At 37.2% G+C, this 17,604-nt stretch overlaps 1 protein-coding gene across 1 annotated transcript; it reads left to right on the plus strand.

Moving 5' to 3' along the window:
- The first annotated feature begins 10,207 nt into the window (after positions 1–10,207).
- LOC121241851 (patatin-like protein 2) lies at positions 10,208–12,606 on the plus strand. Its single transcript, XM_041139703.1, has 7 exons — positions 10,208–10,442; positions 10,657–10,838; positions 10,991–11,165; positions 11,368–11,532; positions 11,641–11,943; positions 12,040–12,215; positions 12,328–12,606. Exons 1-7 carry the CDS (start codon positions 10,308–10,310, stop codon positions 12,410–12,412), a joined length of 1,221 nt encoding a protein of 406 aa, XP_040995637.1. The 5' UTR covers positions 10,208–10,307; the 3' UTR covers positions 12,413–12,606.
- Positions 12,607–17,604: the final 4,998 nt, after the last annotated feature.

Below are 17,604 nucleotides of genomic sequence, written 5' to 3' on the forward strand. Positions count from 1 at the left end.
GATAGCCAATTAATTTTAACAATGCTAGAAAATCTAAGATTACATCACTATGCAAAATATCCATAAGCCACTAATCTCCCAATCCCCGATATAAAATTAATACAGTCATCCGACTAAGTAAAGGGAAAGCACCAAACAATGCTACATAAGGGGAAAGGTATCCAAGTCATCACTCCTAGCGGAGTCGATCCTCCAAGTTTGTATTTGCCCAAAGTCTACACGGAACCGCAGGTGGGGACATCAAAGTGAGATTTCACAATCTTAACAAGTAAAGCTGTAATGCCGCAATGGAAGGTCCAAACCACATTATTCATACTCTAAAAGGACTAGTCAATGATATAATTAGAGTCTCATTGGAACCTTATAAAGAGCAATAACTTCTTATTTTCAAGTAATGTGAGATTTCATACACCACATATCCTTATCCTTTTCATATGGAGTACCACAATCAACCCCCTTAAATTCTCGACATCCTCGTCAGGTCAGTCTGTCGTAGGTGGCACTGCTCAAATTATATATTTTTGGTTATGACAGGATATGATATCATTTGTAACGCTCAAATGGAAGGTCCAAACCACATGGCCTATACTACAAAAGGATTAGTCAATGATACAATTAGAGTCTCATTGAAACATTATAAAGAGCAAAAACTTCTCATTCACAAGCAATGTGAAATCCCATACACCACTTACTCTTATCCTTATTATATGGGGGTATCACAAGAGCCATAGATTAACACCAAAAAATACAGTGAAGAGGAAAATTGAGATCTTTAGTATTACTAGATTATACAAAACCAATTTCCTTCTCAATACTTACACAAAAAGCCACACACTCAAAATCACATTTTTATTTGAAAATCCACCATTTATTTAATTAAGATATGTACCATGGTCTCACCTAGAGACCATCTGCACACTCTAGCTCCCTTCACCACACTACAAGTAACGATCGTGCATATGACTTCGTAACGAGTGATGCCTAGCTCTACAACTAGTGCGTATGTGATAAGACATCCACTAGCCTCTGCCAGCAGAGAGGCTATGGAGTCGACACGAGAGCATTGCCATCTCGTCTGAGTCTATCATCACCCAACAACAACCCAAGAGACGTCATTCAATTTTACACACTCTCGAGTGACCAGAGAAGCTGCACCGAGATAATGTTTCATCTCGACTTGGGGTCATGATCCACATAAAGTCCATACACTCATTTTAATTACGCATGCACATGGTCTCCCCTAGAGATCATTCGAATATTCTGGCTCCCTTCCCCACACTACAGGTAACGACCATGTGTGTTACTTCGTAATGAGCAATGCCCAACTCCGCGCCCAACACATATGTGACCAGACAACCTTTAGTCTCCGCCCATAGAGAGGCCACAGACTCGCCACGAGAGCATTGTCGTCTCGGCACGACAACCTAGGGGACGCCACTCAGTTTTACATACTCCCGAGTTACCAGAGGAGCTCCACCCAGATAATGTCCCATCTCAATTTGAGGTCATGATACACACACACAGCCATAAAACAAGTTTTCAATCTTTTGACACAAAAACCACAGTTTTCCAAGTTTACAGTACAAGCACAAATAATAAATTAATGACAAATAATAAATAAAAATGCAGTCATGCAACATGCAATTATTAGATGATATGGTACAACATAATACAACAATCAAACACAGTGTAGCATAAAATTTCATAGTTTATTGTTTTCACCACTACACGCGATTCCCAACACTCCACTCAGCCCTCAACCCGCAATCCATCACCAACTACAGATTTTATCCCAACGCTCCACAGGCTTTTGGCCACTTAACCAATCACAACCATACTACCATAATAATACAGTTTTCCAATGTTAGTATCCGAAAGGTTAGTCTAGGGTTTTACTTACAATGCAGACGGGCAATTCTGGATGATCAAGTTCGCCAAATTAAAGTAACCCTCTCAGACTGAGAGAAACTATGAGTACGCGCATGCATGTGTCACTACATAGATGGAAAAACGGTTAATCGAATCTGAATGCGCTCTAAAACTAATATACAAGGTAAGTGGCAAATGGGCTTATTGTGGTGGAGTCTAGAGGGGTAGAGCATCGCGGCGGCAATGACGGTGCACGTTGACAGGTGGATCTGGATAGATTAAGGGGGATCTATGACTAGGAAAAATTAAAGGGTGGTAGATTTGACGTAACAGAGGGTGGAAGAAGGGAAACTCAAGGCGAATGGTAGTGGTAGGCAGAGGCGCAAAACCCTAAAGAAGGGATCTAGGCATAGGTTGGGTGGATCTGAGGGGGAAAGAGGCTGAGTAGATGGGGAGAGGTGAGGGGGTGGTCGAACGACCTCTAGAGAGCACTTGGAGGCAGCAGACCACAATGGTGAGTGGCAAAGCTTAGGTAAAGATTTCCTAACTTACAGGAAAAGAGACCCAAAGTGAGATAGAGACCGAGAGACTTAGGGAGGGCAAGATATGAACAGACTGAGAGAAGAGGCCAACCGATGAGGAGTGACGGCGTCACAAAGGTAGACAACGAAGTAGAGATAGAGACAAAGGTATGGGCAAGGAGTGAGACAAATAGTGTGGGGGCATGTCTTCTAGAACGGTGGGGAGCGACGTTTGACATAGAGAGCTCGATGTGGTAGTGGTTGGTGGTCGGCAAACACAAATCATAGAAGAGGGAGAGAGAATAGAGAGGGAGGGTTAGAGGGTTTTGCAGCTCAATCTTAGAGTCCAACAGAGACAGCTAACGGTGGCTTCCACGACGGTAGTGAAATGGAGAGAGAGAGAGAGAGAGAGAGAGAGAGAGAGAGAGAAGGACAGAAGAGGAGGGAGTGCAAGATTGAGAGATGAGAGTACCAACGACATGAGGTGGTGAGATGTGGACAACGACAACAAGGGATGGACGAGTTTGCAAGGGAGGGGGGAGAATGAATCGGGGAGGGGATGTGGCTTAGGGGAGAAAGCGGGAGGAAGATTAAGGATTTTAGGGTTTTTTCACCCTTACACAAAAATGACGCCATTTCCATGGGTTGAGGGGTTGGGCTTCTTTTCTTCAGCTGGGCTTCCACATGAGTTGGGCCAACTGCCTACACACACACACACACACCAAAAGAAAGAAAAAAAAAAATCCTCTTCCGAATCAGTCTTGCGCTTCACATGGGTTGGGTTTTATATAAATTATTTTTTATATTTTGTTTGGAAGTTTGGAAAAGTTGTAATGATTAGGTGATGATTAGATGAAAAAATTGAAAGTTTCAAATTGGAAAGTGTTTGTGTTTGAAATGCATTTGGATGTTGAGATGAGATGGAATGAGATAGGTTTAGGTAATCTATAAAACCAAACGAGACCTTAATTAGTTTGAGACTTCAAGACGCTGGTACAGTGATGTTGTGCTGAGACATCACGCAAACTAATGGTTATCACCGAATGGTTTGTAGGCCACCCCATAAGTCAATACCCTCAATAGATCATTCGTGAGTCATCCTATCCTGTGAGATTAGTTTCCATGCAACCAATCTAGGAAAGTGAATTTGGAGGTGGGTTCTCCCATGTCTACCACTCCATTTTGCATAGAGTAATGCAAGATACAATATTAAAGTGTGTTATTAGAGTGTGTAAGTAATTTCATGTATTCATTTTTAAAAAAAGTACGGTCTTCTATTAAAAATAATTTTTTCACGTGAATATTAGATTTACTCAATTTTTTCAAAGGTAATGCATGAGACTCGTATACCCTAAGATTGCAAATATCATTTCTCTTTTACTGAAAGCAAGTTAGAGAGAGAGTGCAAGAGATGGATGTAAGAGAGAGAGGCAGAAAGAGAGTGAAAGAGAGATGAATGGAGTAACATATCAGAGTTGACGAAGGAAACCAAGAATAGAGGGCAGTGGCGTGAGGTGTCCAATGGGAAAAGAAATTAGTAGAGTAGAGAGAGTATTAGGTTGAGGGAGGAAAGAAGTAAGGGAACTGAGGGTTTCAGCCATAAAAGGCACCTTTTCGGTGCTTTTTTTGTTTTTTGGACCAACAAATTGGGTTTTAAAGCCTTGGGTCTGGTCCGGTATGTAATACCGCGGTCCAAGATACAGCCCAGGCCCACAAAGAAGTCCATCTACCTGTAAAATGGTGTTGTTTTGGTAAGTGAATTTCTCTTCTCTTTTCCCTCTCCTTCTTCCCCTGACGGTTTTCTCCCCCGTGTTTCTCTCATTCTCATCCTTCTCTCCCCATTTTACTCTACCCACTCTTCTCATTCTTCACAGTATCTCTCAACCCCCACAGATTTTCTTTGGTTTCCCTCTCTCTTGCTGCTCTTTCTTCTATTTTCTTTCTCTGTGTTGTGCCATCCTTCATTGCCGTAAGCCAAACAAACCCCTTCTGGTTTTGAAAAACCATCGCCGCAAGCCATCATCTTCTCTTCCCTTTACGTTGTGACCACCACCCTCCAGTATTGTTCCAAGCCGTAGCACCTCCACCAAGGGCCACCATCACTGTTGCCAACCCACGAATGAGTAAGCCACCCTCGGTCCCTCACAGAAAATCGCAAGCCACACGTCCCACGTACACCACGCCAAGGCCACAACCAGCCCTATACACGTCAATCACCATAGCCTTACTTCATGTTGTGAAACTCCCAGAGGCAGACCATCGTCAGCAACCGTGAAGACGGAGGGTAAGGCCACACGGACATGCCAACGTCCTCTGTTTGGGAACCTAAAACAGAGCACTTGCTTTCTTCCCTTGAGCCACAAGGCCGCGACCACCCTCCTCAGTTCGACCACCATCTAGCCATCGTAATCCTCACCTTGTACTGCCAACCCCACACAAACCATTGGCCTAACCACCAAGTAGTTGCACCAAGGAATCCTCACGATTAACTGTTCATGTTAGAAAGCTGTGAGGCCTAAAGATCAGTTTGACCTCCACAGTACATCAGAGAAGATCCAGTTCCCCTCCAACTCCTACAAATAGCACTTTCTATTTTGTCGCACTTGCTAGGGTTGTACAAAAACTGATGAAACCGGTCGACAACAACACAGACTGACTATTGGAGCATGGACTAGGTCAAAATTGGCAAAGAACCGATCTACCGACGGTAAAGATTCCTTAAAATCGAAGTTGGCTAGTTCGGTAAAACAATGCAGTTCAAGTGAAACGGTGTTGTTTTAGAGCTAACGTATACAAAACAAATGTAAGTGGAATGATGCCATTTTGTATGTAACATATTAAAAGAAAATATAAGTGAAACGATGCCATTTGGCCTTAAACCAAATGGTGTCGTCTCGATTTGAGCCGTCTTCTTTCCCCTTCCCTCTTCTTCTCCAGTTCGATTTCTCTCACTCTCTCTCTGCTTTCTTAGATTGTGACTCTCTCTCACCTCTCTAAGTTGAAGCTTCACTCCACCACTGCCGACCCAGAACCAACCAATAAACTGTCAGAATCAGTACGGCCGGTATTCCTCCTACCTAGGGCTGGTTCGGTCGATCTTCCTCTCAAAATCTTCCCTATTGGTCGATTTTCACCCCTAGCACTAATTGCCGCCGTAGAAGGTCTAGCCGTTAACTTCCTCATCGGTGAGCCTCTGTCTCACCATCACTTTCATTTTACAAGTGGAAAATTATTGTGTATCCTTCATAAAGCAACCATGTATAGACCCAAATTACGTATTTGCCCCTTAACTTGAAAATCAATGGCAGAAAGTGATTTTACGTTGGACTTGTTTATGTTGGCTTGTTCCTTATATTGCGGGTTGGGCTTGTTTTACAGTTGGTGTTTATGTTGGGCTTAGTCTTGTTTTGGTTAGTCCAAAAACTCATATTATTTTTACAATAAATTACTTAAGAATTGAAGTTACATTATTAAGTGTTAAATTTTTACAACTAAATTTCGGTAGCAATTAATAAGATTTTAATTCTATTTTTAAACACTTTAAGTCTTATTTAATTCTATCTTCTAAATGAGTTTCTGCAGGTTATGTTAATTGAAATTCATATAATTATTTTATTAAGTTGTAAATTAAAAGTGTACATAGGTTGTTGTATAAATTAAATAATATTAGTGTCTATTAATTTCTGTATATAACAAATAATTATTAAAGCTATTTCCATAGTATGTATGTTAGTAAATGGAGAATTTTAGCAAGTCTTTTTAGAATTAGTAACGTTTAGTATTCCTTATAGGAAACGATTGACATTCGGTCGGCATGGTAGTGGAAAAATCCAGATAAGTTATAAAGTCCAAGTAAACGAGGTTCCTATACTAAACTTTGCATAAAAGAAATGGACTGAGGTTTGATTTTGAAAAAAAAAATGCATGTTTTTTTTGAAAAGAAATTTGAAATAACCTTAGTTATTTGTTCAACATTACTCATAAAATCTGTATGAAAGAGAAGATTATTTCTATCATGATTGGTGTAGACAAGAACAAGGTTTTGACATTCTGTTTTTAAACTGTGCAAAAAGAATGAATATGAAATCTGAAAATTTGTGTATGAATATGTGAAGATGTTTTGAATCTGTTTTGATTATGCGAATATGATATGATTCTGTTCAGTACTCTATTTTGAAATGATTTGGCATTTGAAAACCTTTGGCATGACATTTTAATTCTGTATCTAGCTCTGTTTCTGCTTTACTCTGATCTTACCATAAGTGTAAAACTATGACCTGTATCATATGGTTGGTATCAATATTTATGTTTCTGAGTGCACCCACTTTGAAAATAAAATAGTTTTTTTACGTAGTCTTTTCTGTGTACACACTCAAGGCTCCAAGGTTAAATAAGGGGAAGATTTTCAGTATGATACTTCTTGGTTTGACTACTAGGGATAGCACAACCCCACCACGGGGTTAAAGCTTGTCTCTATTTTGATATGATGCTTTGATATGATATAATATAATAAGATGATGATGTTCAGTTATGTTATGCCAAAGGACTTTTGAATATGAACATTTTGAATCGTCACTCTAATGTTCTGATAACATGTTTTGGATCTGTATTTTGAAACTATAATGTTTTATTTTGCATACTGAACTTTGTGAAAACGTTTATGTTTATATACTAGTATATATTCTCTGCTTATTGAATTGTTGATAACTCACCCCTTTATTTTCACAGTATTTTTAGATAGTGTTGATGGTTTAGCTGGGATCAGGAATAGGAAACATGAGTAAGATTAGTTGAGGATAGGAAGTTGAGTACCTAAGAGTACCATTGCTGATAGAGGATTTTTATTTGCTAGCGTGGATTTCATTATGTTTATTTGGTTTATTGAAACTGGTGTAATTGCTAGTTCATTATGTTAAGGCTATTGGGAAATTGTGGAACCGTTGATTTATGTTATTGGATTATCGCATTGATGACCTTGTAGAGGAATTTATTCAATAAGTTGCAATAGACGAACTTATGTTTTGTTTTGGAGCCTTTGTAAATTATATTTGTATTTGGGAGACATAATTATAGGTGACAGGTGGTGACTCTCCGACCCATCCGGGTACGGGGCATTATAGGTTATCACACAAATACTTCTACAAAACCATGCATCAGTAGTCTAGGGGTGGCAATAAGTGTTTGCAGGTCGTGTTTGTCGTGTCAAGTCAGTATTAGACTATATAGATCAACCTGAACACAACCCGTTTAATTGTCAAACCTTAAAATCCTAAGAAATAATGGGTAACACGATATGACTCGTTTAACCAGTTTAGTAATTAACTTTTATTGGGTTATCCTGGACACGAACCATTTAACCCGTTTAACATGTTTCATATAAATTAGTTGAGCTGACCCGTATATTTATTTTTTAACCCAATTAATATAATTTCATATATAATACAAGAATAAATATATAAATTATTCACAATTATAACTGGATTCATGATAAAGTATTTTATTATCAATATCCAAACCAATTACAATATATAGGAAAATTAATATTTTCATAAAATAAAATTCCATATTAACAAAAAGTTAAATAGTTTGATATATTAAGTAATCAAATACTAATATTAATATTAAACATTCCCAACAATAAAGAAAGACATATAGAACTAAAAATTTGTAAAATTCAAAAATAAGATTTATTCATGTTATACAGATTGATTGTGGATTTCATGGATTGACCTGCAATTGACAGTTTATTAATCGTGTCGTATCGGATCAACTCGTTTTGATCTAAACTTATTTATATTAAACCAAAACTAGCTTATTTCGTGTCGTGTTAGAAAATAGTAAGTAAAAAAATTAAAGTCCAATTTTTTTTTTTTTTTTGTTACCAATTAGCAATTTTACTAGTTCAAATTTTTGTGGGAAAATAATTTGACGCTTAAGGAGCCAATATTATCGTTTATCGTTCGATGATGTGAGGGACGATAATTCATGCATGAATAAAATACATAAATAAATAAATAAGTAAATGGACTTTCTCCTTTAGCACCATTTACTATTATATTGAATTTCAAAAGCTGACCAAGAAGAAAACGTACGGAGAGCAGCGGCCGGACGGGACTGGATAAGAGAGGAGGAAATTTGGTAAAAATATTATAATGAGTTAATTCTTTTTATTCCAATTTCTCTAGTAAATAATTAAAAAGTTCAAATATTTTTTAATTAAATGGAAGAGATACGTATTAAGATCGAGTACTGCATGTTCGTGGCAAGATCAGATTTAACCTCGTCCAAAGGCCTTGCTTGTGTTTGGTAGATAAACTCTGACGTTCGTCCAATGTTCATCTTTCGGAAAGGCCGGAGCTGGCAGACAACCAGTGTGTTAGCTAGGCTCGAGTACTGGGTTGGGAGTGCTCTCTTTGGCACCCTGCAAAACAAGATAGAATTAATATACATAGAACACCTATATATATATATAGATATGTATATGAGATTAATAATACTATTTTGACACCTTATTTTAACACTTCATGTATTTAATTTAATTTTTTTAATTTTTTTTCTTTACTTAATAGTTAAGGAAGTGATTATTAATGTATTGATATATTTTTTTTTATATTTTTTAAAAATGTTTAAAAATGATAAAAAAATATGAATAAAAAAGTTAAAAATAAAAATGAAAAGCTGATTTTAGCCTAACCATAACTTGCCGCAGGCATATATGAGCGGCAGAGTAGCACCGCTCTATATATACACACACATAACACACATATATATATATATATATATATATATTTGGAGTTTAAGGTGAACTTGGGTGTTAGCTAGGACCGGAGATGGCACTTGATCATGATCATGATCTGGGTGAATTAGTACATGAGTATATCATGCATGAATGAGTACTACTTTTGCGTGAAAATATTGGTATCTGTAATCCTGGAGCCTCAGATTGCGAGTCCAATAAGGTAGGTCGATATCTTGGTCAAGCTGCCAATGCACCACTTTCCTGATAACTTACCAAGATAATTAAGTTCTTTAGGATAATGAAAATTAATACTAATTTTTAGACCAGGTCAGCAATCCCAAAATATAATAGTTTTGCAGAGAGACATGTTGAATCATTGTACGCTAAATTCAGGAGGATTGTTATGCATGCTTAAATATTGAAACATGCGTGTAAATAAAATATATTATTAATATTTGTTTGACCAAGTTTACCAATGAATTTGAAGCGTTCTTCTCACTTATTTTCATCCAGCTAGGGTGGTGGATAAGCATGTAAAACTTTTGCTGCGTAGGACCGTAATGAGAAATTAATTAAACACGTGTCTTATATATATATATATATATATATTTGGGTCGTCATATAACACGACCTAAGAATATGACACAAATCATTATCATATACGCCAAAAGCCTATAAGCCTGTGATCTGATTGACATAACTTTCAGTTCTTAAAATAGAGGTCTGGAGTTCGAAAGCTCCCTGTCCCAAATTAAAAAAAAAAAAAGCATGATCATATGTACTAGTTTGAATATCCTCAATATATATCCCACGTGAAAAGTATTAATGAATTCTTACCGAGCTGTTATTAATAAATCATAAACATATAATATTATAGTCCAAGAAATATGTTTGGAAAGTTTCAACAGGAGACGGACATATGCAGTTCCTCGATCCTTTGTTCAAAGGCGGCCATACATATGCACGTACCTTATGAACAGAATTGCGGCAAGAGAAGCTAGGACACAATAATTAATTGAAGATGGCCTCCAGAACTGAGGCTATAAATACGTGTAATTTGTCGATGGATCAAAGCCAAGAACAGAAACTTAACCTTCCTTCGATCTTCCATAAACAACAACCAAAGCAATCTTTCGCTTCTTAAGATCACTTACGTACCTTAATTTTTCGTCTTCGTCATGGAAACAACAATGTCGGTTCAGCCTCAGCACCCAACATACAGGAAGTTGATCACCATTTTAAGCATTGATGGGGGTGGTATCAGGGGGATTATCCCTGGAACTATACTAGCTTTCCTTGAATCACAACTTCAGGTACATGAATATATATATATATATATATATATATATATATATATATATATATACACTTTGGTTTACCGGAAAGTTTCAATATCTAGGTCTCCTATAAACATACATGATGCATATGTACACAGGCGAAATTCTATATATCCAGTACTGCAGAAGAAGTTATATGAATGTCACCACGTACTAACAAGTTTGATATAACCATGGCGTGTATATATAGGAGCTGGACGGTGAAGAAGCTAGACTTGCAGACTACTTTGACGTGATTGCAGGAACAAGCACAGGTGGTCTTGTGACCGCCATGTTAGCTGCTCCAAATGAAAATAATCGACCTCTCTTTGATGCCAAGGATATCACGCCCTTCTATCTCCAACACGGTCCTCGGATTTTCCCACAGAAGGGGTATTCTTGATATATACTTGACTACTCCCTTCACAATAGTAGATCAGTACTGTATATTTTATATGTACAGTACATATGAAAGCTTTTGTATATTCTCCATATTTAAATATTAACTAGTGAAAATGTACTGGTCTTGAATCTTTTGATTACAGTGGCTTATATGGAATCTTCAGATCACTGATAGGGCCCAAGTATGACGGGAAATACCTTCATGGGGTTCTAAGGGAGAAATTAGGAGAAACTCGGCTGCATAGCACATTGACCAATATTGTTATTCCAACTTTTGATATCAAGAATCTGCAGCCAACAGTTTTCACATCCTATGAGGTCTGATCTCTCTCTCTCTCTCTCTCTCTCTCTCTCTCTCTCATCATGAGCTTCAGATGTTAGTTTCCTTTCATATAAAATTAATATTAATAAATTCTGAGCTTATGATATAGAGAAAATCGAATTCTTTTCACTTTTACGAGTCTGACAGGGCGAGAAATATGTATATCAAAGCCATTGACCTATTCCCTCTTAATTGCAGGCGAAGAAACATCACTCCTGTTTGAATTCTCGACTATCCGACATATGCATCGGTACTTCGGCAGCTCCAACATACCTTCCAGCTCATCACTTCAAGCACCAGAACGATGGGGGAAAGGTTTCTGAATTCAATCTTATAGATGGAGGTGTTGCTGCAAATAACCCGGTATAAATATTATATAATCTTTAAAGTGATATTTTTATGTTTTAAAGTTCCAAAAAGTTGAGCTGATTTTCTTTTTTTTCCTGGCCTTTTGTTGGCTCCGTGGTCCAGGCTTTAGTTGCCATAAACCAAGTAACTAAAGAGATCTTCGATGCCAATCCTGATTTCTTCCCAATAAAGCCCACAGACTATGGTCGCTTTCTTGTAATCTCATTGGGCACTGGCTCAGGAAAGATAGAGAAAAAATACAGTGCTAAAATGGCAGCAAAGTGGGGCCTTTTTGATTGGTTAGTTCATGGCGGTTCAGTTCCAATAGTGGATGTGTTTACTCAAGCAAGTGCAGATATGGTTGATTTGCATCTAGCTGTGGTTTTCCAAGCCCTTCATTCAGAAGAGAATTACCTCCGAATTCAAGTAACAAATTACTTCTTTTGATCTATGGTTTCAATGCTTGCAAGGGGTTTAAAATTTCAAGTTATTAATTACTATTTCTATAAAATATTGGTTTAGGATGACACCTTGACTGGGACAGCAGCTTCAGTTGATGACTCTTCAAAAGAGAACTTGAACAAACTTGTAGAGATAGGGGAGAAACTACTGAAGAAACAAGTATCAAGAGTGAATTTGCAGACGGGTTATTCAGAACCAGTCAAAAATTGTGGTACAAATGAGGATGCTTTGAGAATGTATGGAAAACAAATGTTTGAACTCGCATAAATACACCTGATTTCATTATTTGATGTTGTACTCATATATAGTTTATTATAAAAATAATTAATACATAAATTCTTTCTGCAGGTTAGCCAAAAAACTTTCTCAAGAAAAAAAGTGTCGAGAGGCCGGAAAATCTACAAACATGGAGCACGTTGATGCAGATTACTAGTCTCTGAAGTCGGGCTATTCATGATCACCTCCATTCTACATATTTATAGCGCGCAGTTCTCAATGATTTCCCTTCTAATTCATACTATTCTTTTCATATAATGAATTCATTCTTCGTTGATTGTTTGATGCTACAATAAACAAAAAACTTGTCAAGAAATTTGAAAGTTTGATGTAATGGTTACGAATAAAGTTATATGTGATGATTGAAAGTGTTTGATTAAGTTTATGTGTAACAATATTGTGAGCTTTTTACCATATATAGATATTAGACAAATATTTGCAAAGAACTCATGAGTAGCAAATTATTGTGTTGAAATTCCAACTTTTTAGTTAATAATATAATTAGGATTAATAGATTTAAATAATTCTAAGTTATAAAGCAGCTTATGATCAATTGTAAAGGATTTTGATTAAAATACCCAAGCCTAGCACTAAGTCCAAGCTAAGCACGAGTGCTATAATATTTTGTTTTTTTCGGGTTAATATGTATGAAAAAGCCATTTGAGTTTTAACGAGTAATTTGAAAATAGGTTATAGGCCTAAAATTTATTTTGGCAGAATATGAATGTTATTGGGCTTAATAACTATGTTAAATTAATCTTCTAATGAGCCAAGTGGGAATTGACTCAAATTTTTTTTGGGACAAGTTCTATTATTTTTAGAACTTGAGACGAGGCGGCCATGAGAATTTATCAAGTACTAGGCCCATTATTATTTATATATTTCTTAATCTATAAAAAAATACAAACAAATTAGATAAATTTTTTAGGTTGCGTTTGGATGTTGAGTTGAGTTGAGTTCTATTTGAATAGTAGTGAGTGAAGATGGTTTTGTGAAGTCTATTTAAGATGAGTTTATGCGTGTTTAGATGTTAAAATGAATTTAAATATATGTATAAAAAGTTGTAGAATAATTGGAACCCACCATAAATATACTGTTCACGTGTCAGTTCTGTCTCCTGCGCAGCCAAGGGTAATTCCAAACTTGCACATTGCTAAAACCGGCTATTCACACTTTACAGTACCGATCCTTCAACCTTGCGCCCAAGCCGGCGCTTCACACAACAATGGGACTTTTTCTCATTTGAGTTGAGATTTTTCCCAAAGCCGGCGCTTCACACAATTTGATGTTTATTTATTTATTTTACTAATAATATTTACCCCCATCAGCCAGGTTGTAACAAAATAACATAAAAAAATTATTTTTTATGCAAATATTTTCTTACTCTGAATTTATAAAAACTGAATAAAATAATTATCAATAAAATACAACATTATCATGCCCACATTTTTTTTTCATCATTTTTTTACATATTATTTAATTACTAGTAAAAATATTGGCCACTCAACTATAGAAAAATTTACCGACGATCTTCAGGACATGAACGATCGATCATGTGTAAATTTTGCCGATATTGGGATATTTGATTCAGGTCATGACTAGTTTGCCCAATGTTTTGAATATGAATTTATGATAAATAGCATACGCACTGGTACGATCAATTTCAATCAAGGCAATATTTGATTTTGTACGTCAAATTTCATTACGATGCAACAACAAGTGCATTTCAAATAAAAAATAATATCTCTATAATTAAACATCGATATATATAAAGAAATTGTCTAAAATTTACGAACCATTGTTTGATCTTGACATTAACAAAAAAATTGGGCCCACATGTTGAAACTTAGGTGTGGCCTTGTTGTCCAGTACTTGCATGCGCCCACATAGGTAGTGTAATAACATTCTTGGTAGTGGCCATCGCATGTGCTGATGCAGTCAACATGTTAAGAATATGAGATTGTTGACTGGTACTATGATCGTCAATAGACCTTGGGTAATTATCGGGATCGTTATTGTAACATCTCGTATTTTAGTGTATTTTTACTGAAGGATTATTTTTAATAATTCAAAAATTTATTCTCTTATTTTATAATTATCGGATATTTTAAATGAGTTATTTTATGATTTTTAAATTGTGAAAATTAAATTGTTATGTTTTCTTAATATATATTTATTGTTGTACATTTAAATTGTTCTTCTTTTAAATTAATTGATTGTGGGATTTAATTATTTTCTTTTCATTGTATCATTACGTTTAAATTATTTTATTTGATTTGCTGTTTTAAAATCATCTTCGTTGGATCATTTTTTGTGACCCAAGAGGTGAGGACTGGACCTCATTTCTTTTTCCCACTTTTCTTTTTCTCTTTCTCTTTTTCTTTCATTTCTTTCTTTTCTTCCTCTGCTCTTCCCTTCTCGCACGACGTCTTCCCTCTCTCTCCCCGTGCTTTCCGTCGCTCGCCCAGTCCGCCCCCGTGCGCCTCCGTTCGGGGACACCGCCCCTTCTGTTCGATTCCCCATCGGCCGGTGATCCCACCTCCCAAATTCCAGCTCCTCTTGTTCCGTCGTTCTCCTTCACGCGCAACACCAAGCCCCTGCGTTCTCTTCGCTCTAGCGCGGTCGTCGCGCCACCACCGGCCACCATCTCTTTACCACTTCATCCTTGACCTCCTAGCAACCCAATGGACCCAACCCTAGCTCCGATCCGTCACCGGTGAAGCACATCCAACCCCATTTTTGATTTGGGTATTTTTGGTCTTCAACCACCCTTTGCGCCGCCACCCACGGCAAACCACCACCACCATTGGCTTTACCGACCTCTCTAAGCCCTACCCTATCAATTTCGGATTTTAGTTTGTCTCCGTCGAAAAGTGGGTTTTGAGATCCACGTCCACAGTGTATTTTACACTGTTACATTGTTGAGCTGCCACTTCTTGCAGCTTCATGATCCTTCAAAAATTATTATATAGCACTGTAAGTATTTTTCCAAAGAACTTTCGTAATTTAAATGTATTTTTGCACTAACACATATTATTGTGATCTGGTTGGACATGTCAGACTGAGTCCAAGGAGTTCGAGGGTCGGATGGAATTGTGAATTGTTGGTTGTTGTGGTGTTGTTTCATGTATATGGCATATTTGCACGCATGTTCATGTTTGTAAATGAAAACTGAATTTTCACATGATTACATACATGTTTATGTGTTTATCTGAAAATTAGATTTTCATGTGAAATGATTTGAGTGTGTTTGAAACGACTAGATTGACTGGTTTGAGAAAAAGGAAAGAGAATGTAGGGACGGCGGTAAGCAGGGATGGTAGTAGAGTCCCGCCTGTGATTCCCGCCTACGGTGCACGCGGTAGGGATGGTGGTAAGCAGGGATGGTGGTTGTGTCCCGCCTGTGATTCCTGCTTACGGTGCACGCGGTAGGGATGGTGGTAAGCAGGGACGGTGGTAGAGTCCCGCCTGCGATTCCCGCCTACAGTGTCCGATAAATGGTTTGTTTTGTGTGAATAATTTTTCTGGGAAAAATGGTATTTTATGGCTAAGTGTATTTTGTCATATGAATGCATGTTAGTTGTATTAATATATTTTTATCCCGAGAGTTGTTTGGTTTATACTTACCTGTGGTACCATTTTATGGTATCGCAGATTTTGATGCAGATGTGGATAACGAGCCTTAAGCTTGGCTCCGTTGGCGGAGTGATCTGGGATTACTCCTGTTTATCGAGATTCGCTTTATCAATTATTTATATATTTGTTTTGTAATATATTTTGGGATGACTGTATGACTTTTAAAGATGATTTGTTTTGAATATTTGTATTTAAAATTCTGGTACTTAGTAGACTTATTTATATCATCCGCTGCGATTTTTATTGTGCACTCTTGCATGTTGCACACACTTGAGCACATTTCGTTGGGATGTGTGACCCGTGTTGTCATCATCTGACGTCACGATTCCCTTATTTTTGTACGTGGGAGTTGGGGCGTCACAGTTATAATCTCCAAATATATGATCATTAGGTGTATGGATGAAGCTATGGATTGTGCAACATGCGATAATAAGATATTGTTGTCGAGTGGTAAGGTATGGGACATTAAATTTAAAATTAAAAAATGCTTCTTCAACACACTGAAAGTTCGTTCAATGACATTCTGAAGGGTTGAATGCCGATAATTAAATAGATTTTTATATCATTGGAAGGAACGATTGCCATAACATTTAGATCTGTGATACCTTGCCCTTGAAAACTGCAGCATAAAACCTTCGGTACAGAGAAATGCTGAATCTACTAAATAATAATAACCTGAAAATTTACTACAACCTTAATTATTTATAAACATTGAAGAATCCAAATTATCGCAAGCTGTGAATGTACAAATTAAATAATGTGTAAAAATTACCGTCTTCAAGCCATGGAAAATGGTTTCCCGAATGCCTTAACGCATTGATTAAAATACAAGTATCATGGGCTGTACCCTTCCACCCTGCGTATATGAATGTGAATTTGATATGGAAATCACAGACACACAAGACATTCTGGGTAATCTGGTGATACTGATTTATATATGCGTTTGTTACGGAAGCCAGCACAGCTGCGTCGATCATGATCCCATCCATTGCACCATGACAATTTTACAGATTTTGTTTTAAATTCTCATAAATTCCAAAATCTCGTATTGCAAACATGATGACATTTGTAGAGTAAATTTAAGCTATGAAAGTAGATCATGTAAGAAAAATTTACCTCAAACTATAGATAAAGTCTGAGACTTCTTTCAATATAAGGCATCACCCCTGTCGTCTAGCTTGGTTTAATCACATGGGGTGATAGGTGACATAATGCACGCATTACATTGTACACATATCGATTTATAGTTTCAACCGGATGTTGAAATAGGTTAGCTGCATTTCGTTGAATGACACCATGTCCGACAGTGTAGCAAAATATTCCTAAGGCTTCCTCAACCATGAGCTCTCGTGACAAATCACACAAGCTAATATCTCTACGTAAATGATCACATAAGGCTTGTAATGCATATACCTCCATTCAGAATATCTCGTAATAGTTGTCAGGATGTTCATTTAAGCCTGCGATGATGTACTGATAACCACGTAAGCCAATGCTATGTTGTGGCTTGGGCATACGGCGTTGGGCACGAGATTGCTGCTCCTCCATCATCATGCTCAAAAGAAGAACCTCTTCGTCCATACCATCGTTATGGCTTCTCCATGCGTGCCATTCTGCCCATCTATTTTCGTCAAATGTACTTGACGCGTTACTACTAGAGCCCTCCTTGCTCGCCTTGTTCTCCGTGGTGTTTACCTCATCATTCCACCAGCT

The sequence above is a fragment of the Juglans microcarpa x Juglans regia genome, chromosome 8D (assembly GCF_004785595.1).
Source record: "Juglans microcarpa x Juglans regia isolate MS1-56 chromosome 8D, Jm3101_v1.0, whole genome shotgun sequence".
Lineage (NCBI taxonomy): Eukaryota > Viridiplantae > Streptophyta > Magnoliopsida > Fagales > Juglandaceae > Juglans > Juglans microcarpa x Juglans regia.